Consider the following 24,285-nt stretch of genomic DNA (forward strand, 5'->3'; position numbering starts at 1 on the left):
CGCAAGGTAACAAAATGTACACGATACCTTTTTAGTTTAAATCTGGCTCTTCTAGTACATCTGAAATCAAATTAAGTACGTCAAGTAGATCGAATTCAAAAATGAGAAACCGATCATGTGGCAACGGTTTTGAACTTGAGCTAGGAGTCCAAATTTAGCTAATGAAGGTTAGAGTAGGATTGTGAGAATCTCTTAGGAAGAGGATCGCGTAGAATTTAGCTATCCAGACACAAAGACACGAGCATAACGAGCGGCACAGGTATGCCAGTTTCAAAATATAATGCGCGAAATTAGAACCGGATTTCAGAGAGATACTGTACACTTTTACCTTACGAATAAAGATGGATTCTATCTTAAACGAACTAGTTTTGCTGGAAAGAGAATTCACTTGGGGGAACCACATGAACGATAAACTTTGATAAGTTATGCCCAATTTTATTATTTAACCTTCCTTCTATGAAGAAACTACGTTGAGGTTGTACCTTAAAGGCACAGTGAGTGCATACACAGATCCCACACTTTCGTCGTTGTTCGTAATACATCTGCCGTTTCTTATGTTTGTCCCTGTATTGCGAAATTTGTTGGCCGTTCCATTGCCTTTGTCAATGGTCTTTATAATTTTTAACGTTTCCGTTTCATAGAGGCACATAGTATGTGTACATCAAAAAATTTTGCCTAATACCACATAAAGTACCATCGTATAGAGTAATTGTATAAGTACTTTCAGTGTCGTCGTTTTCCATCTTTACCACGTAGTTTTAATCACAATAACAATCGTAAAACGGTACACCAATTGGAATGGCGATAAAAACGCACGAAAACTAAATCATGCTATACGGTCAGTATGAGCTTAACAGTTTACAACGTATACCGAGAAATGCTACGTATCTTCCCCTTTTTCTAATGCTTCATCGCGGCTTTTTCAAGTGCTGTAGTTTGAATTAGCTATCTAATCTAGTGCACGACAAACATTGTTCATAACTTCATCGCAGCGATCGACACAACACTGGGCGTTGGCTTTCTTAACCGCACCGTGAAAACGGGTCTGAAGCATTCTGTCTTTTTCGCGAGATCCGGTTTATCTACTTATTGAATCAAATTCCAAGTTTAAGCATATTGCTGAATGATTCAAGTACAATGCTGCAAGAGGTGCCTTTTATCTATATGAGCTGCCCAGCCGCAAAATGGAGCTTAGTAGAGTAAAGTTCGCGGGAAATGGTTCATCGCAATGAAATCTTGAATTATTTCCTCTAACGCTTCGCGCGTGATTTGAGGACGACGAAGCCGGTACCCGAATGATTTTAGTTTTTCGTTGCTTAAATGCACGTGCTTGTAGTGCAACAGTTCTTGATCCATGTACGGGGTAAGTGGAGTATTGTGCACTCCGTCCCGTTGGCATAGCTCAGCCCACGGGCCCAAATGACGATCGTTGATCTCCTCAATGGCTCCGGCCATATCGAGCTTGGTCATGTTCGACATCGTGACGCCCCAATAATCGATCTTAAGACCGAAAATATCCGCGAGCAGTTCACTGATCATCGCCTGGGTTGCATTGCTATCATCACAGACGTTTATTGTTTCTCGTATGGAGCCATCCGTTTGCAACAACTTCCAGATGCTGCCGCACACGTCTTCAACGTGTACCAAGTTCATCTTCATCGTTCCGGTCCAGAGAAGTTTCATGGTCTCCCCGAGATATTTATAAATCCCGGCGATGATGATACGGGGCGCTAAGATGAGGACAAAAAAAGTAAAAGAGATCGTTTCTTCGTACTTAATCCAACTTATCCGTAGTACATACTTAATCCTTTGCGATCGGCTACACCGTAGCAAATCGGGAGACGCAGTATGGTGTACGGTAACTTGTCCATCGACATCAACTCCTGCTCCACCTTTGCTTTATACTTGCCCACCATAGTCCATGGTTCGATCGGGCAGTTTTCAGTTTGCGGTATTTTTTCGTCCGAACACATACTTCCGGTACTTAGTTCTACATAGCGCTTGACTTGATGTTTCATGGCCTCAGTTGCACAGTTGATGCTCAGCTTCAGTATGCCTTCCTCGTACACAGGACCTGTTTGTCCTGGTTTTGTTTCGGCCGCACAGTTTATCACAAAATCCCAGCCACCACAGTCTTCACTGCTCCGGATCGATCGTGTTCCGAACGCTACGTCGCAGGATGTGGAATTGATGAGGTTGGCGCTTATAAACTCGACACGTTCGTCGGCAAACGATTCGCTGTGAGCCCGGTTGAGCCACGCCATGAGAGGAGGCATTTTATCGACGACTCTGATGCGCCCCGCAAGATCATTCATGACAAGATAGTGAACCAGATGTCGTCCGATGAATCCACATCCTTTAAATGATCGAATAGCAAAGAAGAAAGATTGAAACAAAAAAATTAAAAAAGTCCTTGGTGGCAACGAAAACAAGAGATGGCAATGAACGGAGATTATCTCGGGGTCATGCCAGGAAACCGGCTTGCGCGAGTAACGCAACGCAGCATGTTCGCGTTAAACGTGTTCCTGGCTTCCATGACGCGAAGACGAACGAACGCAGCACAGGATATCGATCACAGGCGACCTGCGTAATTATGTGACATTAACTTAATTATGACCATCAGTACGGCAGGAGGTAGACGGTTGGTTGCGCAACGAGATGTTCTTTTCTTCCCTTACAAACCCGCACTTACCACCCAATACTAGAACGTTCGGCTTCGTCATTGTTTATTTTACACCGGCACGTTTTTTATCCACTACTCCCACGTAAATGATAATGTGCTAAAATTATGCATACAATTAACACTTATAGCTAGCCGATAAGCGTGAGGCCAAATCAAGGTTTAAAAGTGCGACAAGCAAAGAAAAAATAATGCAACACAATCAGTGTCGGCAAACACAACCCCGCGCTTGAATGTTCGAAACAAAACAACTCTTTCTTTGCTTCCTGAGAAAAGAGAAATATCGCTATGGTCAGTTTCGGTTAAGAAAGGTAAGGTTCAAAAGTCAGGTTTGCATTGAGACCGGCAGAGACCAGGACTGACTCCTTTATTACCTTTATTACAGTTAAAATCTGTATGTTCGACATGATATGATATAAAGAAACTAAAGTTTTATGCATGTTTGAATTAAAGCGAACAAATGAAAATATGAAAAAGGGAAATTAAAATCGGTTGTTTCGAAAATGTCAACCAATTCTGTTGACGTTTACCGATCTTATCTTCAAACGTCAGTTTCTAACGCCGTCTCTGACGTGTTTTGTTGTTGTACACTTGGCACTCGGCACAGGATCTGTCCCGGAAAATTGCAAAATGCTTAACATTGCGACTCATATGGTATGTATTTCGTTGCCAATTCCAAGATTGTTTTAGACTACGCCAAAATCCAACTGTTGCAGGACTTTGAGGGCCAAGGAAGGGCCGAAAAGCTTTCCCGTATCATCATCACCTTGTTCGGTGCGGTCGGGCTGCTATGGGGCTACATCATTCAACAGTTTTCGCAAACCGTTTACATTTTAATCGCTGGCGTTGTACTGGCTTCTCTCGTTAGTATATTTGATAAACACTATAATCATCGTTTGGTCCTATCGTAATTGTGTTTATTTTCTTCACGTCTCACAGCTCACCATTCCACCGTGGCCAATTTATCGTAAGAAACCGCTTAACTGGCAAAAACCTCGACCAGATACCCAAACAACACAGAGTTCGTCCGATGATACGAAGAAGAAAAAGAAAAATTAATCATTGTGTAGCTTTTTGCTGTGTCTATGCGATACGCGTTTACAATAAAACTTATAACGATCAGTTTCTCGATTAAAGAATAAAGTCATCACTTGTTTATCTCTTTTCATGCCCTAGTACAATGGTCTTCGATAAGATTTCAGTTTTTCGTGATCGTAATACTTGTGTATCAGATTATACATGTGACGGAAGAAAAATAGTATATTGTCGTACTGACCGTTGTACGGTTTTACTCCTTCCGTTTCTTGCGCATCTGGCAAAAAGATACGACCTTCCGCGATTGCGTCCTTTTTGAGGTGAATATGTTCTAAGCCGCGGTAGCGACTGTCGAGTCCCCAAGCAGCAATGTGAACCTCCATCAAGAATTGGTGGACCGCTTCTACCGTCGCAAGAAACCACCGAGGACTATTTCGCTGGTGGCGCCAAAACTGTGATATTCTATTTTGGATCACTACCGTCCGTAGGCTGGAAAGCCGCTCATCTTTGTAGATCCCGCGACACTGGTTCCAAGTACTGTCGATGAAGACCGCTCGTCGTACGGGAATGTTTGACAATGCTCCATTCGGTTCCGCCGCTTCCTCGCTTTGCTGCACGTGTGCATCAACAATGTCGTGTAATCGGAAGCGTAACAAAGTGCCCATGTGGTACCCCTTCGGAAGGCCGTAGTTTTCCTTCATTTGATAAGTTTCTCCGCTGAACAAACTAGCGACCGTCAGGGCTGTTGGTGTGGGGAATATAAGTACCACTCCTTCTTCCTCGCGATAGTCGGGGATGTTGGGGTACGAATGAATAGTAACATCTTCCGGGGCAAGTATTGCTGCGTGGACGGCCGTACTTTTGCCATCGATTTCGTTTTTATGTTTGATTATGTCAACCTTCAAGGGAAGCGCAATTCGAGGAACACGGTTGACTATGCCCGCAACCGGAACGTAGCAGGTGTAGCAGAAGAACTTCCGCGATCGCTGACACACCGGACACGAGCTGCGCCCTTTCACATCCATCAAGAAGTCGGTGTCGGCAATCTCCATTCCTTCAAAGGGGTCAGTCCTCGGAGATGCATCTTCAGATGACATAGTCAGAAATGTACTACTGGTTGATGAATGCGTACACTATGCTTTTCTTTTGCGAATATCAAACCGTTTAGGAATAAATGAGTGAGTAATAAATACACTGCACTTTGTTGGATGAGTTTGATTTGTTTATATCGTCTTGATGCTTTTTTGTTGTTGATGGAAGTGACATTACCGGCGTTACGATAGCGTTACGTCTTTTTGAACTTTTCTTGAAAAATTAACGAATTAACGGTTTCTAAAGACGTTCTTAAGTAAGTGACTTGAAGTTTTCGAAGAATAAAACATCCTTACAATGATGAAAAAATCTTACCACACAGAATCAGCGCGATCATCGAATCAAACAACAAATGCATTCGTCCGATCTGGGTTACCATTGCACTTCGACACTGAACCTAGTATATACGCGCGACGTACAGCCTGTTGCTGAGATGCATTTTTGTGCATTCTGGCTTCTACCATTTCGTCTGTATACTGAGACGCCCGGTAATTAATCTCACATGGTCATGTCAGCAACATATGCCTGTGATCAATACAGGAGTTGGCAAGAGGCATAACGCAGAGCAACACGAGACACCTTGGCAATGGAAGCGGGTGCCAATCACAAACGGTTTGGTGAGCTCAACGGCATCGGATAAAGATGGAGATGAGTTTAATAATTATAAATATAAATAATGTGCCAATATAAATAAATCGTCACCTTAAATCGAGCGTACTCATACACGGACAACGGAATGCACACTGTTTTCAATGAAGCAAGGGAACAAAACTGCGATGGTCATGCTTCGAACAGCTTATGATCGACTGATCAGCATTGAGCGTTTAGCAGCAACACCGTGGATCAGTTCTGCTAGTTTGCGTTTGGAAACGCTACCAGCTAGTCGAGCAAAGCGTCACGGAAAATCGATTAGTGTGAAAAGTGTTACGAAACAAAAGTGCTGTAAGAATGGCCACTTTTAAGCAACGGCAAAGTATCGCCAATCTGCTACTCGGAACCAACATGCATGATGAAGAAGATAATCATAAAGCGGTTTTCATATCCAACTGTGTAAGTTGCAAAACCAACGGTAGTGGAGGCCCCTCAACGGTAGTGGAGGCGCCTCAACGGTAGTGGAGGCGCTTCAACCCAACGGTAGAGGAGTTTTTATTGTTTGACGAGCGAATTGAGTGAGAAAATGCGATAACAACCGTCCAACGTGTCTTAGACGAGTTTCGTTTGTGTAATGGATAACATTTAAAGTGTATTAAATTAAAACCAACCTGAATGTATAGCATGAGCATGATTGTTTAGTGACTAACGAATGATGACTTTATAGTGTGTCATTCAAATGTTTATCTTAGACTTAGACTGATATACAAATTTCGTTGCAAAATCGCAGCTGTAATACATCTACTATTCAATCGGTTTTAAATGTTGATATATGTAAATTTCACTTTATATTTCATTCCTCTCAGGTTTTTCTTAACATTTTCGCATGAGATACCAGGCGCTTCCATTGGCATCACCCCCTTGTGAAACGTGTGCCTATATAAACTACAGCGCGCGCCTTCAACATGGTCAACACAAATGCAATTCAATACAATTACAGCCCCTCGTTAGCGACATGCGGAACGCCATTGAACTGCAGATCGTGTTCGATCGATCGACAGTGTCTAGTGATTCGCCAAAGTAGTGATTCGCCTTTCGCATAGTTTCTCATAGTTCAACCACAAGCAAATGTAGTTATCAAGAAATAGTTGAAGTGTACGGCAAAGACATGGATTTACTTTTCCCAGTCACGTTCAGGAAACGGCCATCTCAGGTAGGCGAGGTGTCATTTAGTTTCATTTTCATTCTTAAATAAATAGTGACACTTGATCGCGAATCGGAGGATCCTATTTTTACTGTAATTTGATGCTATGAGTGACTGACGCGCCAGGAAAGTGTCGAGCTAATGGTTCAACTCACCAGATGAGCAAGTGTAAGCAGCCAAAGAAATGCTTTCAGCAATTCGTCTCACATTGGTGCGTCACATAATGTACTCACGGTAGGCACTGCCTGTAATTCCGGTTGAGGGAATCCCGGCTGTTGTAGCTCTCAAAGAGTCGTCATTAAAATTGTTGACGAAAGTCCAACGCACCATAACGACTTGCCAAGGACAATGTCTTGTTAGACACCAAGGTTTTGGCATCATTTTAAGACACTAGCAAAGCTGATCTTATGACATAAGAAAAGGAAAATGATGCTTCAGACTATGCAGTTTTTCGCACCAGTACCTTGCGAAGTATTGCGGTCTAGGAAAACGAAATCGACCAATGACCTCGACCGGCCGAGCAATAAGAAGCGAAGAAATTGTGTCAGATAAATAAACAACGTGTTCTCATGCGGTACTTTCATTGAAATCACGCACATTGGTGTAATTTTAATCGAAGAAATGGCAAAAAAAAAAAATTGCAATCTTTGAAAAGAAACTTTTTCAATAGGGTTCAAATGAATGCAATGAATCCCAGAATATCACATCGTAAATTAAGGTAAATGTTGTTTTACTCTATATGTTGCTTGAATGGACTTTAAAAATAATATGAAAAGTGGCACACTTGTTCACAAAAAGTACAAACATGTTAGCTGTATCTTCAAAAAAAAGACAACAAAAAATTGGTGCTAGAGAATTTGATTCAAATTGTGATTTTCTTTCGGCGTAAGAAACGTAACAATTGTATTAAACAACGAAAACATGGTTTTTCTTTCGCGGTTACGTTCCAATGTCTAGATGGGGTGCGGAAGATACTTTTGCACACATAGGCAAACAATCCGACTGCGTGAAACATCGAACCGTAGAATCACTTTTAATTATAAGTTTTATCCGAGAACACTCTTACATTGGTGATTGGCATCTCGGTTCGGTAGCTATCGGGTTCGGTCTGGTCGATCGGCAACATTCAGTATGATCGCGTTACTTCGTGAAGAATGCCATTGAGTCCAATGGTATAGTGAGAAAGTAAACGAGTGTGAACACATATGCTATTTTGTCTACTGCGTCTGTATCATCATTTATCAACACGGCGTACCGGTAACCACGCGCTCTTTCTTTCAAGCGACCGTAAATCATTTTCTAGTCAGTGAAGTGAAACTCTGTATAAAACTATGCCAAAAGTAGCAATGTTAGCGGCGTCGGAGCTTTTAAGTAACGCCATCTTATGATATGTTATACTTAACAATGAAATACGTTTAATCGAGAAAAAATGCGAAATGTAGCCGTCACATGATAGCAACCATTTCAGCGTAGATTCAAGCTCCCTCGTGAAAACAAATGTGTTTCTTCTTTATTATAAGCAAAACTTTTGATTTTCCGATTCTTAACGCGAAAGGCATAGTTGTAATTTTATAGTGAAGTTCAAACAAAATAGTGCATTTTGCTAAACATTTTGTACAACAGTTTTTGAGGTTGGGCTACACAATATAACAGGTAAAAGATGGACGCCTGGAATGCGATAACCATTTCGTCCTCCATTGTTCGTCTCGATAGTTTCTCTAGTGGAAGTTTTCGACGTAGTCGAATGGTAAGACACTGACTGTGGTATCTCTGACTGCTATTTTGACCACCAGCTATTGTTCGCTTCGCCGCGTTTTAACCAAAACCCGTATCCTCGATTTGCTACTTAGTCTAGTCGTTGCTTAATAATCAGCTTGCTTCTTATCTTCCAACAGTTATTTTTCGGTCATTCAGCTGGAACGGTTAGTATCACTTAGCAGGACATTCCGTGACTATCCGTATCCGTGGCAACCAGTAGCATAACGTATAATTTGCATGCTGATCCTCAATGTACCTACTAACTCCTGCACTTCTACTAACAAAACTAATCCCTTGTTTTTTAGTACTTCGATCCGGAGCGGACTGATACAAGGAGCGCGCATGTGCTGATGAATGAATGGCGAATGCTGGGATTTTCGGTAGCATACGGTAGCGTTGTTTAATTTTAGCATTATCCACACACACACATACACATTGAACTAAGCGCCGTTCGTTCCGTTCAGAGCATGGTTTAAACATTTTGTGTACACTTATGAAAATATTTCTCTGAGCTTGATCTCTAGCAAACCCGTACGACAAAGAGCCGCTCAGAATGCGAGGTCCATGCGTACGATCAAGCATACGCACACATACGCATGGCTGGTTCATCTATCTCGGTCGGTTGCGGATGTTAAAATTTTCACCCTCTTGCGGAAAATCGAGCTGAAACACTCAAGAGGAAAATCGCTAGGATCGTGTGCAGTGTGTTTCACGTGGCCTATTGTTTGCACCTTATTCAAAACCTCGCAGTTCAGGAGACTAGTGGCGTAAGATGGATATCTCGAGCGATGTGTGGAACCAAGTGGCCCTGGAAGCTTCGCAGCTTTACTTTACTGAAGATGGCAAAAGCCCCTTCGCAAATACGGTTTGATAAATATATTCTGTGTTACATGCTTTAATTTTTGTTGTCACTACAAGTGGTGCCGTATGCTCCGTTGTGTTCTTACCTAGCCAAAAATAGATTGAACCGTGGACACCGCCTGGCACTCCTTAACCTAACATTACGTTTTATTGTTCACAGTCCATCGAGAAGCTGCCGGATAAGGTGATATTGCACATTTTTTCCTATCTCAGCCATTTGGAAATATGCCGCTTGGCGATTGTATGCCGTCGTTGGCGAACGCTTGCTTACAACACTCAGTTGTGGAAGAACGTGTCCCTGCGCCCGGAAGTATCAGGTTTACACGTGGGCTCACTAGAGTCCCTGCTCTCGCTGATATCCGTCCGATTTGGTCCTTCTCTGCGCTACATCGAGCTGCCGATCGAACTGATCACTCATACCGTGCTGCACGAACTGTCCTCCAAATGTCCCAACCTTACTCATATGCTGTTGGATTTTTCAACCGGTGAGAAGGCGATCGAGAAAACGAAAAAGTGTTTGCCATTAATCCTATTCATCTCGATTTTTAGCCATGCAGCTTCACGACTTCAGCGAAATGCAGGCATTTCCAGCCAAACTGCGCTACATGTGCATCTGCCTGTCGGAGGTGATCTTCATGGAAGGCTTCATGCGCAAAATTTATAATTTCATTAATGGTCTCGAAGTACTGCATCTGATCGGTACGTATGAAAAGGGCGAAGAAGAGGAAGAAGAAATCTACGAGGTGATCAACGTGCACAAGCTGAAGTCTGCTACCCCGAACTTGCGCGTCATCAATCTGTACGGTATCAATTTTATCGATGACTCGCACATCGATGCATTCAGCTCGAATTGCATCCAGCTTGAGTGTCTGGCCGTAAACTACTGTAACAAAGTAACGGGTTCAACTCTAAAGCCGCTCCTAGCCCGTTCGAAGCAGCTCAAGTGTTTACTGATGAACGGCACCAACCTCAAGTCCGAGTACGTTATGCAGGCCGAATGGGACAAGTGCTCGGTGCAGGAACTGGATATCTCGGGAACGGATCTGTCGACCGAATGTCTTATTGATCTGCTCACTAGAATACCGACGCTGCGCTTTCTTAGTGCAGGCCAGATCAATGGGTTCAACGATTCCGTGCTGAAGGCATGGATGGAAGGGGGCAACCCGAAAACACTCATCGCGCTTGATCTGGACTCGTCGGACAACCTGTCCGACGAAGCACTGGCCCGCTTCATTACGCGCTACGGCGCTCAGCTGCAGGCGTGCGTTCTTTCGGGCATGACACATATCACTGATCAGCTGTGGATGACGATTATGCCGGTGCTCACGAACATCCGCATTATCGTAATGGGCACGACAGAACGTTTGAGCGGTAATATACACGTCGATCAGCTAATGGACACAATCGGGTCAGCGTGCACCAAACTGGAACGGCTGGAGCTTCGTTGGGATCCGGAAAATCTTCGTTTCTCCGATAAAAGCCAAAAGGCAATCGACTTGCTACGCGTGAAGTGCCTAAAGTTGCGCTGTCTTGTGCTGAAGTGAGTTTGACCACGGTTTACGTTTGCTATCTATGACGCAGATTAATTTACGAAATGTTTGTGATATTTTTTCAGTGATGGCCGCTACTATGAAACGGTGAAGGCCAATTTCGAACGTGCTGATCGCACAACTGTTGTGCGCACTACCACCAGTTGTCGCGTATCTGCGTACCATGTTCTCAGCAACTACAACGATTTGATCTTCAACTAGTCGCTTGTTTTACGAGATATTTTTCAATGTCTTACAAACAAAAGGATGGCTGCGGGCCCCTATAACGTATGGTTTTATTGATTGTTACTCTGTTGCGTTTTTCCATTGTTGTTTTCAAATATAGAGCAAAAAAACTTCAGAAATAAAGATAGAGTTTGTTCACGTTCAATGCACACTTCCATTGGGATGCGAATTTCGAATACTATTTTCTGCTAATATGTTTGTTTCGTGTTTCTCGACCGGCATCGCGAAATTTAATCAATTCATCACCACATGTACTTCTTTGGTTGAAAGTTTATTACAGTTTTTTTATTTTGTGCCAGCAAACTGGCTTGTTAGAGTACAAAGATATTTTGAAATACATTCTATCGCATAGTTTAACTAGTCGTTCGTTAATTGATGTTGTAGATGTTTCGAATTACAACGCTATGAGCAAGTGATTTAATCATTTTGCCAAGCAAGCTTATCATGCAAAGAGATGATGTTAACCAATCGTTAGCTACAGTCGCTTCCTCTAGGTTTAATGATCCTTGTACATACCATTGCTCACACCGTTTCGGACAGGAAAGACTCCATATCTTCTGTTACGATCGCGTCAATATTGTAGAAGGCAGCATGAAGTGATATCACAAAAAATGAGGCACCCAGAACCCAGAACATAACCGCACCTGCCCCCGCCAGGTAAAGTATGGGAACAGCGGCAACGCTCACGGCAGCACATTGCTGATTTGTGTTCAGTTGCCGGCTAAAAAAGGCCATCGGAGTTGCGTTTTGTTTGATCTTATAGCAAGCGTACATAACTGCTGCCAGGACGATCAGTATGAGCGGTGAAGTTAATCTGTAGCGGGAAAGAGACGGATAAATTATAACGTTGTTTAATTACAACAAGTCTCGTCAATGTAGCTAGTAATCTGCTAGTAGGACTTACAGACAGTATACAATCAGCCCAAGGAACACGAAGAGATAGTTGCTCTGAAAGTAGGCCAGGTTCCGAATTATGCGATTTGTCAATCTAGATACATTTGCGACAGTTTTAAAGTTCGAAGTCTGGAGAAACTCAGACCACGGTCGAATGTTTTGCCGGCTGAGACGCAACAGTTCCCAAAATCCGGGAATACGCGTGGAGATATTAGTGAATCTGATGAAACAAATTATAAAAAAACACACGATGAAATGACTGAGTCAACGTTTGTTGAAGGTGCTACATACGAGGAAAAGTTGAATGCCAGTTTCGGCTCTTGTTTTGGAGGTTCCATGTTTCCACTGACGTCGATATGCACTTCTGGGGCCTCCATTGTTCGCCTGAGGAAATTAAATTAACGGCACGATGCGCTGGACTAACTCAAATCACTAATTTATCTTCCACGATTGCTCAGATCTCAGATCAGCTTAAACCGAACGACTCTGTTGTCGAAAATAATCCCTTTGTTTACGGTCAATGTTGACACGTTGACGTGGTTGCTTGTTCGAAAGGATATTTGTTAGCCGATGTTAAATTATGTATATCCAGTAACAAGACGATTGGATATTCACACAACGATATTACATTTTCGCAAATTTTAGCTATTGGAATTTCGGCAAATAAAGGATTCTGAGGATATTTTTTCTGCTTACTGCTAGTTCCAGCAGTTAATTGTTCGAGCAATCGGGGTCGAACGGACACTCGCGACAACCCCGGCCTGGTTAGGTAGAGCAGTGGGCCGAAACCTAGGTTTCTTGTAACTGTGTAGCAGCGTGGCCGTCTTTTCAGAATTGACCGTGATTAGGTAAGCATCTCTGTTGGTTCGGTGCTTTTCTCGGTGCTGCACGCTTGGCCAGTGGTGGAGAAGAATCCGGTGATCTTAGTGCTAACTGTGCGGCTCGTGGGACGCGCGTGCCAGCGCAACAAAATGTTTGGCCAGGTGTACCACCGGTCACTAACGGCTGCTCTCCGTTCGTTTTGCAGTACATCGTCGGCCAAGCTCGGTAGTCGCTCGCGGATCCCGGAACTAATCGCAGCAGCATCAGCTCGACCCAAGTTCGACTGCGATCGTTCACGCCTTTTGCTCTCTCGCACGGCCCTAACGCTCACTAGCAGTCGATATTTTTCGACGCCCATCAGCAGAGAAAGCTTTGTGGACGAACTTGACATGTAAGTAAAAGACTCGGAACGATATATAATCGAATGCAAGTGATGGAAATGCAGTGTAATGTGGCTAGCGTGGTTTGCACGTGGTAGTGGCGTGGTTGGGGTATTTTAACCTTAAAGTAGCATCACGGGGCCGTTTTTCTCTTCCGCCAGCTCGCTGCCGAGCGGTTGGAATGGTTTTGACCTCCAAAAAGCGGTTTTTCTACGCTGGAAATGCGAATATTTGCACCGTTCAAGTTGGCCTTGGTTTTCCGATTGTGGAAACAAAATGGCGGCCCTCAGTCACACACATAGAATTTGATATGGGCTTTGTCGATGGCTTTCTCATCGCGAGGCGCGTCATGAGCTCCCGATGCGGACGTATGGCAGTGTTGCCAGATGAAAGTTGGTTGGATTCATGCGTATGAATGAAAAGGGGAATTTCGATTTGGTTTCTTTTTTTACGTACGTACATGCGGTGCCCGCGGTGAGCGTGTGTGCGCTGGCTCGGTTGTTCGTTGTTCGTTGTTCGGCACTCGCCCTTCGCTGGCTGTGGTGTGGTGTGCGTTTGCTTGCTGGCTTGTCGAGTGAAGTCGTGTTGGTTTCAAGAAGGGTGAAACTCATTTTTCACCGCCAATGAAAGTAAAAAGAGAAAAATCGAAACTATTTCGCAATTTTCCTTGAACCAACCGTCCAGAGTCGGTTATGATACGTTTTTTTGGTGCTTGTTCTCGTAAATCTTGTCCACATATCAGCATCATCCAACACACAGACAGCGATGCCACGCTCAAAACGAAGGCTTCATTCGAGGTCCGGGTCCCGGTCGTCGGTCGGCGGTGGTGGTGGCGGACGGTACGATGAGAAGCGCTTAAAGCATCACACAGAATCCGGGGGCGGCGACTGCTTTAATAAGAATGCGAGGAAATCGAACACAAGCTCGTCCCGTAGAAAACGGAAGCGATCCGAAGAGTCCCATCATCGGCGAAGTCAAGCGGGGTCAACTGGTGGCGGCCACAGGAAGAATCGATATCGGGAAGAGAAAGCAACGCGCCGTCACGAGGACCGGACGTCGCGCAATAACAGAGAGCGAGAGCTTAGGACGGAAGAGCCGAAGAAGCACAGCAATGCCGCGGCTGCCGCCGTGAGGAACGATGCGGAAGGGCATCTGATGTATCAAGCTGGTGATGTACTGCATAATAGATACAAACTATTATCTACCCTAGGTGAAGGCACATTCGGGCGTGTTGTCAAAGTAAAGGACACGAGCCGGGATCATACGATAGCACTGAAAATTATACGCAACGTGGAAAAGTACCGCAAGGCGGCCAAGCTGGAGATCAATGTGCTGGAAGAGATCCTGTCCAAAGACCCGTCTGGTCGGCACCTCTGCATTCGAATGCTGGACTGGTTCGATTTCCACGGCCACATTTGCATCGCATTCGAGATGCTCGGACTGAGCGTGTACGACTTTCTGAAGGACAATAAATACGAGCCTTTCCCGCTGGAGCACGTGCGCCACATGGCTTACCAGCTGTGCTTTGCCGTTAACTTTCTCCACAGCATCAAGCTGACGCACACCGATCTGAAGCCGGAAAACATTCTGTTCCTCGATTCGGAGTTCACGACCGTCCCCAGCAACGCCCTGCGCAAGAATCGCGAAGTGCGACACGTCAACTGCACCGACATACGGTTGATTGACTTTGGCAACGCGATATTCGATCACGAGTACCATAGCACAATTGTGTCGACCCGCCACTACCGGGCGCCCGAAGTGATACTAGAGCTCGGATGGTCGCAGCCCTGTGACGTCTGGTCGATCGGGTGCATCATGTACGAGCTGTACCTGGGCATAACGCTCTTCCAAACGCACGACAATCGCGAACATTTGGCCATGATGGAGCGCATCCTCGGGCCCATACCGTACCGAATGGCGAAGAAGACCCGCACGCGCTACTTCCATCACGGCAAGCTGGAGTGGGATGACAAGTCGTCCGCCGGGCGTTACGTGCGCGAAAACTGTAAACCGCTAGCCCGCTCCGCCATCGCCGACACGCCCGACCATGTGCTGCTGTTTAATCTCATCGGCCGAATGCTCGATTACGATCCGAGCGATCGTATCACGCTCGCGGAAGCGCTCGACCATCCGTTTTTCTCCAAACTGCCCGCCCATCAACGACTGCACACACGATACGGAAGCGGCGAGAAAAGTACGTCCTCTTCCTCGGCGTCGTTGACGGCGACCGGTTCGCGGGATTTTTCGCACAGTCTGTCTAGATGAAATGGTGATGATGATGAGCAGCAGCGATTTTTGACGTTGGTGCCGCTGATGATGCTGACGCTGTTCTGCTGGCTGGTGGATGTTATGATAGTGTTTAGAAAACAACTGATGATTCTTCGCACGCGACGCGCCCCTCCTTTTTTGCATGAGACGTGACGATGATGCACAACAACGCCCCGCGCAATGACCAATTGTTCATACGACATTAGCTGTGTAAACCTACTCTCCTCCTAGCTTGCTAACAACCAAAACACACAAGCTGTTAATTAAAGGTCCTTTGCCCGAAACGCCCGAATGAGTTCGGCGTTAGATAAAAAAGAAAAAAACGAGCAAAAAAACGAACGAAAAAATAACAAAATCAAAACAAACCAAAAAAACCATATGAGAAACACGCGGAAATAACTGTTGCAGAGGAAGGAATATCACATGAATTTGTATTTTTTATCGTTTTATCTTCAAGGGCTCCGAGATTCGAGCGAGAAGACTACAAGAAGGAACCGTACCACGGTGTGAAGCGTACCGGAACGGAGTTCAAGCCCAGTTCCGGTGCGCGCAGTGGTGGTAGCGTTGGTGGTGGTGGTAGTGGTGGGTTCGGTGCCCGTAGTGGCGGCGGCGGCTTCGGTGGCGGTGGTTCCGGCTATGGCGGAGGCGGTGGCAGCCGCTTCGGCGGCGGTGGCGCGGGCGGAGCACGCCGCGATAAGTGGTCAGACTCGGCGATGCCGTTGGCGAAGATCGACTGGAGCAAGATCTCGTTGGCACCGTTCAAGAAGGATTTCTACCGCGAACATTCGATCGTTCGCAATCGGTCCCCGAAAGACGTCGACCGTTACTTGGCCAAGCACGACATTACGCTTGTTGGCCAGTGTCCGAATCCGATCACCGAGTTTGACGAGATCGATATCCCGGACTACGTGATGCGCGAGATCGAGAAACAGGGCTACAAGAGCCCCACTCCGATTCAGGCACAGGGTTGGCCGATTGCGTTGAGCGGGCTAAACATGGTCGGCGTGGCCAAGACAGGCTCAGGCAAAACGCTCGGTTACATGCTGCCAGCGATCGTGCATATCAATCACCAGAAACCGGACCCGACCGTCCGCGGGCCGCTGGTTCTCGTGCTGGCACCGACCCGCGAGCTAGCGCAGCAGATTCAGCAGGTAGCGACCGATTTCGGTTCGTCGTCCTACATTCGTAACACCTGCCTGTTCGGTGGCTCGAGCAAAGGACCACAGGCGTCGGACTTGCGCCGTGGCGTGGAGATCGTCATCGCGACACCTGGTCGGTTGATCGATTTTCTCGAATCCGGTACCACTACCCTGCAGCGGGTAACGTACTTGGTGCTGGACGAAGCCGATCGTATGCTGGACATGGGCTTCGAGCCGCAGATCCGCAAGATCCTCGAGCAGGTTCGCCCGGACAGACAGATTCTCATGTGGTCCGCCACTTGGCCCAAGGAGGTGCAGCGTCTGGCTCGCGATTTCTTGGGCGAGTACGTGCAGATTAACGTCGGTTCACTGGAACTGTCGGCGAACCACAACATCACCCAGCACATCAGAGTGATCGAAGAGCAGGACAAGAATCAAGAGTAAGTACGATCACGCATCATCTTCCCAGTGTTCTCTTTGGACAAGAACACCGGGAGAAGGTGTTTCGAATTTTCGCACCCCCCGAAGACGGATGCATGCACCATCAGATTAATGTTCCGTGTTTTCCTACACCTCAGACTCGGCAAGCTGCTAGAGGAACTGTACCGCGGTGGTAACCCCGGCAAAATTCTCATCTTCACTACGACTAAGCGCAAGTGCGATCAGATAAGTATGCAAATCCGTCGCTACGGTTACGATTCGGTCGGAATGCACGGTGACAAATCACAGCAGGAGCGTGAACGTGCCCTGAATCGCTTCCGTAACGCCCGCTCTTGCATATTGGTCGCAACCGACGTGGCTGCGCGTGGATTAGGTAAGTTGTATTGGCGACTGGTGCTTCGACTTCTCACGTCAGCATATTTTATGCTTCATCCATACTTAAATTACTTAACCAAAAGAACGGCGCAAATAGCAAACCAAACCTGTAGCAAGAAAGAGGGAAAAGAAGTATGCTTGTTTGTTGGGTGTGTGAGAGTATTGGTTTGACTGTTGGAATGTGTGAGAGTAGTCGTGTGTGTCGTGAGTCGTGAGTCGTGAGGATAACTAGCTTAGGGGTGGTGAGCCTTTCCTCACGGTACGAGCAGCAGCAGCCGGCGGCGATGGTAAATTGACACGCTTGCTGTGCTGTCCATGTATACCGGACCAGATGTTTTGTAACTCCATTTTCCCAAAGGTGTGTGTGTGCGTGTGTGTAGTGTACCCGATATCCCTCGGATCGCGGATCGCGCGACAAGTACTAATGTTCCACCCTGGTTGACGATTATTTTTACAAGGCTTGATGCTGGCTATTATACAGCAGATCGTCGTCTCTCTGGCATTCTTTACGATTTATCTAATCGATCAAAAGACCCAAAGCTGTAACCAAAGATTAAGAAATAATTTACTCCGGGCCGCGCGCGCGCGCGCGGTAATTTCTTTTCGCTTGTTCTTGTCCCGATGAAAAACCAAACATGGAGAATCAGTTTTACTCAAGTTTTCCGCTTTTCTTCCGATCCCGTGTCGTTCTTTCTTTTTTCAGAGGCCGGACCAACCTGCTGCTGTGGTGGGGATAGTGAGAACAAGTACATCTCGTCGGCCCGCTGTTTTACATATGTTTCACCCGTCCAATGAGCAACACAGTGCGCTACACAGAAAGTATCCGTGCACGTGCACCGCCGCTCCCAAAAATCCGTTGGGTGTATTTGGTGGTGACCGGAACAGACACGGTAGTGTGCTGCGCTCGATCAAAGTACTCGATTGCTTTGTAGTGACGGGAAAAGTGTATGTTACACGTGCGAGCCCACATCCACGGCCCCCCCACAGTCGTAATATAATGATATGAAGATGAAAAAGGGGGCGTGAGAGATGCATGGAAAGTCACACTAGAATATCCTCGCCAGGTGGAAAGGTTACCGATCAAACGGCCTCTCTTTGGGCGCGCGCGAGTCAACCGCGCGCCGTAACTCTCACGATCGCGGACGAGCGCGGCTCATGTGCTGCTCGTGTGCGCGATCGGTCGATCGTGATTACCCAAAATCTATGCGTGTTACTACTTCTACTGTTGTGTATTACTGGCTGCTACCCATTACACTACGGCTACTGCTGCTAATTCAGACTGCAATGTACGTAAGAAAAGGTCAGGCGCGCAAAGGGCACCCTCTTCTGGCACCAAGTCCCCTGGTGACGCACGGAGGGGAGTTCTACGTCAGAGGAAACCTGATTTTGATGCCTCAAAGCAGATTCGCTCATCGTGGGAGGAGGCGGGTGGACCTGTCGTGGTCGTTTTCGGTCCACATTTCGCGGTGGGCAATCGCTCGCCAGAACCGAAACTCCCGTCGTCCGTCGTCCCCTCCACCGTTACAAGCGAACGCGATGTTTCGGTGGGTCCTGCTGGAAGCGACAGTTTGAGTGCGACTGGAAAGACGTAACAATAATGGTTCCCCCCTGCACCCCGGTGGTTATGAAGGGAAGCGCTGTGGAGGATCACACATCTGCTGTGTGCAGAGGAAAAGGACGATTCCAGAATGGATGAGATATAATATATCCTGTATATTGCCTTTGGTGACGATAACTGGAAAGTTGGAGACAAATGCAACAAAGGAGCGAGCTGAGCTGCTGTCGTGTTCGGTGCCGCTGCTGCTACTGCTGTTGCTATCTTCAACTATTTCGTCCAATCCATCGCGCTCCTGACGGCAGATTCACTCAGACTCCAGAAACATATAGCGCCAGCAGAGCCACCCCTTCACGCCGGTGTCGGGTGCTATCGGGTGCGTCGGAGAGGAAAAGATGACCATGGAGCGAGCCTCTCCCACAGTCGTATATACAGTGTACGCTTAAAACTGCCGTGCCACTTCCGTAATGCAGGAACGATCGTCGTCAAACGGATTGCGGTTCGCCTGGTTCTGGTATGCCTTGTGCCCGCGCTTGACCGTTAGTGGAACGCAGCCGGTAGTAGAGTAGTAGCATCAGCAGTGTTACACACACAAACCACACACTCGCATTATTGTTTCAACTCGCAACACCCTACGTGGCGGAAATCGTTCAACTGCGGCGCCGCTAGTTGAACGTCCCACACGAGTTGATTCCGCCCGATTCCGCCACAGCGACAGCAGCGCGTGTAGATGTGGTGGAACCGGTGCAGTCTGGGAAAATGTGTTCAAGGAGAACAAACGCGTCTGGTGCTCTCAGAAAGAGGGAGTGAGAGAAAGAGAGAGAGAGAACCAAAAAGTGTCTGCTCTCGGGAAAGGCTCTGAAGTGGAAGAAGGAATATGTGTCATTTCCCAACGGTTTGTATCTTGTGCTGTTCTTAATAAGTTTAAGAGTTTTTTTACTTTATCCTTTCATACTTAGTATTACTAAAACCATACATATCCGGACGCTCTCGTTAAACACATTTCGAGTTTTCTCCTAACTAAATTTGGTATGGCTCATAACAAATTTCGTTGGAAAGTACGTTGGTGCCTGATCAACGGGCAACTGGCTGGAGAGCCGGGTTTCGTTTACTATTGTTTTTGGTCGGGAAATGGCAAACATAATTTTCTTCACACAATCTCTCACCTTTCTCATCAGTCACTCAGTCAGTCATGTATCCAACTGCAGTTATCGTTATTTTCTTAATTAGTGATCATTCATCAAACATTTTGTTCCTTCATTCATGTCCTCATAGATAGACCTTTCTTCGGTATTTTTTTTTTTAAATCGAGCTCAGAGTCGCTGGTATATGAATGTCATCGGCCTCTTCAGGTTGTCCGTGTTCTGCCAGTGCTTTAAAAATAATCGCTCGAACATGAAACGAAACCCCTCTTGGGCCCAAACAAAACCCAGCGGTTAGTTCCGTACCGTTGCGGCGTATATTTTTTTAGCTCAAGAGACAGTCCTTCGCCAAAAAACATGCAAATATCTGTTTTTTCCCACTTTTTTAAATTTTTTTTGCCATTCGATGTACAAAAGGATCGGTTACTATCGTCCTATTTTTCGAGTCCGTGTTCGCCACGATTAAAAGCTTGTTCTTTTTTCATCTCCATTGCTTCTCGCCCATTTATCACGTAGCGCGTATAACATTTGAAATAGCCAATATTTTGCTAGATTTTCTTCAACTTAAATAACGTCAGACGCGCGCTACCAAGCGTCTCACGCATGCGCGCCTATTTTAATCTGTTTTCTAAATTCCGACTTTACTAACGATGATTATCATCAATCGGCTTGACGTGCTGCGTACGTACTTTCTGTGCGCCGTGCTCTTCGTCGACTCATTATTGCAGATGTGGACGGCATCAAGGTGGTGATCAACTACGATTACCCGCAGCAGACGGAGGACTACGTGCATCGTATTGGCCGTACCGGGCGCTCGAATGCCACCGGCGAAGCGTACACTTTCTTCACGCACAACGAGCGCAAGATGACGAAGGAACTGGTTTCGATCCTAGAGGAAGCCCACCAGCTGGTACCGCCGGAGCTCATGAAGTGGCGTCACATTGGTGGCGGCGGCAACAGCCGGTACCGCAGCTTCGGTACATTCCGCGGTGGACGCGACTTTGGCGGTATGTCGTCGGGATCGCGTTTCGGAGGCGGTGGCGGCGCCGGTGGTAGCCGCTTTGGCAGTGGTGGCGGTGACTATCGTAATGGCGGTACGTCGTCGTTTGGTGCAAAGCGACCGTACGAAAGTGCCACCGGTGGAGCATCAGCCGCTGGCAGCCGGGGAGGCTATGGTGGTGGTGGCGCCGGTTATTCCAGCAGTGCTACGAACGGCGCAACAGGCTATGGTGGTGCTCCGAGTAGTAGTTCCAACGGGTACGACTCGCGTGCTTCCAAACATACCCGATTCGATAATTAAACCCCGCGACAGGGAGAGAGAGAGCAGAACACAGAGCGTGTAGATGCGGCAAGAGATAAGAGATAATACGGTACGCGCGCAGGTTTTTACAAGTACGTAAGGAACACGCACGCAAAGACAGAAACGAGACGATGATCTGTTTACGTACAATGCATTGATTTGCCACTTATTATTCCTAAAAGATAGCGTTTTAAGAGCCAAACAACACATTGTCTTATGTTCCGTTATTTACAATTCCCCTGCGTTTTTCGTTCCTTCCTCATCATCGTCCTTGCGATTCAAGGTTTTTTTAAATTTTGAATAGCCTTTTCTCACCTACTGTACACATCCCATTTTCGTCTTTGCTCTACTTAGTTGTAAGTACTGTTTTTACCTGCGTTTCGTATTATAATCTTCGTATCCGCTCGCGTGGACACATCCCAATGCTGTCTGACCGTTAGTTTCAGTAGTAATTTTATTAGATTGGTTTTCAGTTCCAATTGTCAGCATTATAGGAATCTAGTTTTGGACTTTACGACGGAAGTTCAATTCGTTGCCGTGACAGGCCACTGTTGAAGCAAAAACGGCGGCTCGAGCAGCGGTCGCGAGAAAGTTGCGCCCTTTTGATACGCAAGTGAGTTTCCCATCAATCATTTACTGTTGGCGTCCTGTAGCAAGCATCCCCACAGCGTCAAACTCTGGTCAATGCTCTCGGTCGTTTCTCGTCGTATCTTCATTGAAATGCTATCAGGGATTTCATGTGTGGCACTATCATCTGTCCTATTTCTCTCAGGCAAAACAAAAACAATTGAGTAACAAAGTATAGACCATCATATTTAGGGCGAGCGCGTTTTCGGGTACATTATAAACTTTATACGACAAAATCACCTCTCGCGGGCGCACGCCGCCAGGCCAGCAGCCAGCGGAAGCGAAGCATATACATTTAACATCTTACAAATGTCAGCGTTCTATTTTTATTTTATTTTTTTATTACTCTGTGATAAAATAACGCAAAAGTGTGTAGGGAACACTTCTGACACGAATTACAAATACTGTAAAGTGGATTCGATGATGCGACGAAAATTGTAATTTAAATCGTTTACCCAACTTCTTCGGATGCGCGTTTGGTCGTTTTCGTAGTATTTGTGAGCCACCAAGAGAAAAAATTAACAACCCGTTTAGTTTTTGTGAACCACCATCACATCCACCACCAATAAATCTAGACGACCGAACAACTACAAGTACACAGGCTCCATGAAAAGGAAACATATTCTATACTGCGCTTTCTTTTTCTTGCGGTTGTCAGAACGTCCTTCCGCTTGGGAAGCTGAGTTTTCAGTCGCCATTGACAAAATTTAGATTGACGGGAGTGACGACGGTTTAGGAAAAAAAAGTACGCGGTGTATGAAATCTGATGCAAATCAAAGGAAAAGAATGTCCCACTACTACTCAGCACATTGTACCGGAACAGGGCACAACTCTGGAGCACTAACAAGCAAAAGTAAACCAGGATTCGAAGTGAAAATATAAAATAAAGTTAATTTTTTAACACTTAACAAAAACTTCGATTATCATTTGGCACTTGGTCGAAGGAGGTTGTATTGATGGTGTTGCTCTAGAGGCATGGAAAGAAATAAATTAAATCACTTATATAAACTAACCTAATTACCCAGGCGAACGGAAGCATACGGTACGGTGCGCTGCAAAAGCTTTAAATGCCGAGAGTCTTGCAGAGGTTGTAGTACTTTTTGCTTATTTTGGGATTGTCCAGGCAACCGTACAGATCATTGATCTTCAGGCAGTCCGTTTTGCTTAAGGCTAGCCGCTGCCCGAGCTTGATGCCGGGCATTTTGGTTTCGATCGTCGGCTTGCCCTTCCCGATGCTGAAGTAGTTTTTACCATAGTGCATGATGCTGTTGTAGTCGTACTCGAAGCTGTAGGTTGTGTTCTTCAGCGATTGCTTCTCGAAGTTTGACTTGAACGCTGTGTAACGCAAGAAAAGAGGACCCGCATGAACCACTCATGAAGCACGAGAAAGCTTTTAGAGCCTGAGAAACCGAACCTACCGGGTATGATGTTGTCCCAGATGATCTTCACGAACCGATCACGATCGGCACGCGACTGCTCGTGAAAGATGCCGAGCGCGTGCATCAGCTCGTGTATGGCACGGCCCTCATTACCAAGACAGTTCGGGCTCCGGTCGTCCGGGGGCTGTAGCGACACGATCTGCGTTCCTCCAATCTTTCCAACGTAGCTCCAGCAACCCTTTGGATACTTGATCGGCCAGACCAGCAGAAAGTCTTTGTCCTTCCCGTTCCACGACACAAAGTTTACGCACGTCATGAAGTTTAGGGTACGGATGGCCTGCAAGATCGTAACTTGGTCGTCCACCTCGTACAGTGGGCTGATGGCGTATGGAACGGTACCGTTTGGCCACACACGTTCGGGAAAGACGTCCCAGTTGAGCCCCACACGCCAGTAACGGTACATTCGGTTGTCCATTGCCATATCACCCTGGAACAGCCCTGGTGTCACTTCCGGATCTTGCTCGGTGTCTGCGAGGAAAGATGACTGTTCCACCAGATCGATTCCGTCCGGTACCGGTGGATTCAGCACGTCCGGGATTTTGGGTAGAACCACGGCTGCGTCTAGACCGCGAGCAACGATCCACACTCCACAAACCACAATCCATAGTCGGGTTCTTCCCATCCTCACCACAGGGTATTCTGCACTAGCGTAGTCAGGCAACGATCCGCGAATGGCCACTACGCACCTATTTCGGCCCGAGGGAGAGTCTGTACAGAACCGGTGTCATTCACCGACTGACTCTCCGAGCGGTGATCGCGGAATAAGAAATTTCTCCATCGCATTGGCATTCCGGCCGGTGCGCGAGCCCGATCATAGGTTTTGATGGCGGCAATGGTGCTGTGTGCCTGTTCCAAGTGAAAGTGAAACTTGTTTTTGTGGCGCACGCTGTCGGCGAATCAATCGCTT

The 24,285-nt window shown here is 46.4% G+C and overlaps 8 protein-coding genes across 13 annotated transcripts; 4 read left to right on the forward strand and 4 right to left on the reverse strand.

The window, feature by feature from the left end:
- Positions 1–433: 433 nt before the first annotated feature.
- On the reverse strand, positions 434–2,909 carry LOC128271974 (uncharacterized). The gene is made up of 3 exons (XM_053009675.1): positions 2,693–2,909; positions 1,802–2,356; positions 434–1,730 (listed from the first exon to the last, which is right to left on the reverse strand). The coding sequence occupies exons 1-3, from the start codon at positions 2,721–2,723 to the stop codon at positions 1,192–1,194; spliced, it is 1,125 nt and encodes a 374-aa protein (XP_052865635.1). The 5' UTR covers positions 2,724–2,909; the 3' UTR covers positions 434–1,191.
- Positions 2,910–3,253: 344 nt separating this feature from the next.
- LOC128271994 (signal peptidase complex subunit 1) lies at positions 3,254–3,812 on the forward strand. Its single transcript, XM_053009700.1, has 3 exons — positions 3,254–3,334; positions 3,397–3,543; positions 3,620–3,812. The coding sequence occupies exons 1-3, from the start codon at positions 3,311–3,313 to the stop codon at positions 3,737–3,739; spliced, it is 291 nt and encodes a 96-aa protein (XP_052865660.1). The 5' UTR covers positions 3,254–3,310; the 3' UTR covers positions 3,740–3,812.
- Positions 3,626–4,895, reverse strand: LOC128271993 (tRNA-uridine aminocarboxypropyltransferase 1). Its single transcript, XM_053009699.1, has one exon. The coding sequence runs from the start codon at positions 4,810–4,812 to the stop codon at positions 3,853–3,855; it is 960 nt and encodes a 319-aa protein (XP_052865659.1). The 5' UTR covers positions 4,813–4,895; the 3' UTR covers positions 3,626–3,852.
- Positions 4,896–5,737: 842 nt separating this feature from the next.
- LOC128271508 (F-box/LRR-repeat protein 7) lies at positions 5,738–11,145 on the forward strand. Of its 4 annotated transcripts, XM_053009074.1 has the most exons (5): positions 6,462–6,611; positions 8,498–8,524; positions 9,382–9,706; positions 9,771–10,761; positions 10,837–11,145. In XM_053009074.1, the coding sequence occupies exons 1-5, from the start codon at positions 6,567–6,569 to the stop codon at positions 10,970–10,972; spliced, it is 1,524 nt and encodes a 507-aa protein (XP_052865034.1). In that variant the 5' UTR covers positions 6,462–6,566; the 3' UTR covers positions 10,973–11,145. The 4 variants fall into 4 exon arrangements, with proteins under 4 accessions (XP_052865030.1, XP_052865034.1, XP_052865032.1 ...); XM_053009070.1 differs by lacking the exons at positions 6,462–6,611; positions 8,498–8,524 and adding an exon at positions 5,738–5,857; XM_053009072.1 differs by lacking the exons at positions 6,462–6,611; positions 8,498–8,524 and adding an exon at positions 8,240–8,349.
- Positions 11,146–11,254: 109 nt separating this feature from the next.
- Positions 11,255–12,345, reverse strand: LOC128273192 (prenylated Rab acceptor protein 1). 2 transcript variants are annotated; one of them, XM_053011121.1, is made up of 4 exons: positions 12,182–12,345; positions 11,901–12,110; positions 11,513–11,810; positions 11,255–11,434 (listed from the first exon to the last, which is right to left on the reverse strand). In XM_053011121.1, the coding sequence occupies exons 1-3, from the start codon at positions 12,265–12,267 to the stop codon at positions 11,519–11,521; spliced, it is 588 nt and encodes a 195-aa protein (XP_052867081.1). In that variant the 5' UTR covers positions 12,268–12,345; the 3' UTR covers positions 11,255–11,434; positions 11,513–11,518. The 2 variants fall into 2 exon arrangements, with proteins under 2 accessions (XP_052867081.1, XP_052867080.1); XM_053011120.1 differs by having other exon boundaries at positions 11,255–11,810.
- A 437-nt stretch (positions 12,346–12,782) lies between these two features.
- On the forward strand, positions 12,783–22,847 carry LOC128272919 (uncharacterized). 2 transcript variants are annotated; one of them, XR_008269251.1, is made up of 5 exons: positions 12,783–13,103; positions 15,818–16,939; positions 17,078–17,313; positions 18,019–19,765; positions 20,741–20,882. XR_008269251.1 is itself a non-coding variant. In XM_053010805.1 (4 exons), exons 1-4 carry the CDS (start codon positions 12,862–12,864, stop codon positions 21,310–21,312), a joined length of 2,172 nt encoding a protein of 723 aa, XP_052866765.1. In that variant the 5' UTR covers positions 12,784–12,861; the 3' UTR covers positions 21,313–22,847. The 2 variants fall into 2 exon arrangements, 1 of the variants encoding a protein (XP_052866765.1); XM_053010805.1 differs by lacking the exon at positions 18,019–19,765 and having other exon boundaries at positions 12,784–13,103; positions 20,741–22,847.
- Positions 13,843–15,608, forward strand: LOC128272920 (serine/threonine-protein kinase Doa-like). Its single transcript, XM_053010807.1, has one exon. The coding sequence runs from the start codon at positions 13,858–13,860 to the stop codon at positions 15,355–15,357; it is 1,500 nt and encodes a 499-aa protein (XP_052866767.1). The 5' UTR covers positions 13,843–13,857; the 3' UTR covers positions 15,358–15,608.
- Positions 22,848–23,002: 155 nt separating the features above from the next.
- Positions 23,003–24,000, reverse strand: LOC128270474 (hatching enzyme 1.2). The gene is made up of 2 exons (XM_053007877.1): positions 23,358–24,000; positions 23,003–23,274 (listed from the first exon to the last, which is right to left on the reverse strand). Exons 1-2 carry the CDS (start codon positions 23,998–24,000, stop codon positions 23,003–23,005), a joined length of 915 nt encoding a protein of 304 aa, XP_052863837.1.
- Between the last annotated feature and the right edge of the window lie 285 nt (positions 24,001–24,285).

The sequence above is a fragment of the Anopheles cruzii genome, chromosome 3, assembly GCF_943734635.1.
Source record: "Anopheles cruzii chromosome 3, idAnoCruzAS_RS32_06, whole genome shotgun sequence".
NCBI classification, from domain to species: Eukaryota; Metazoa; Arthropoda; class Insecta; order Diptera; family Culicidae; genus Anopheles; species Anopheles cruzii.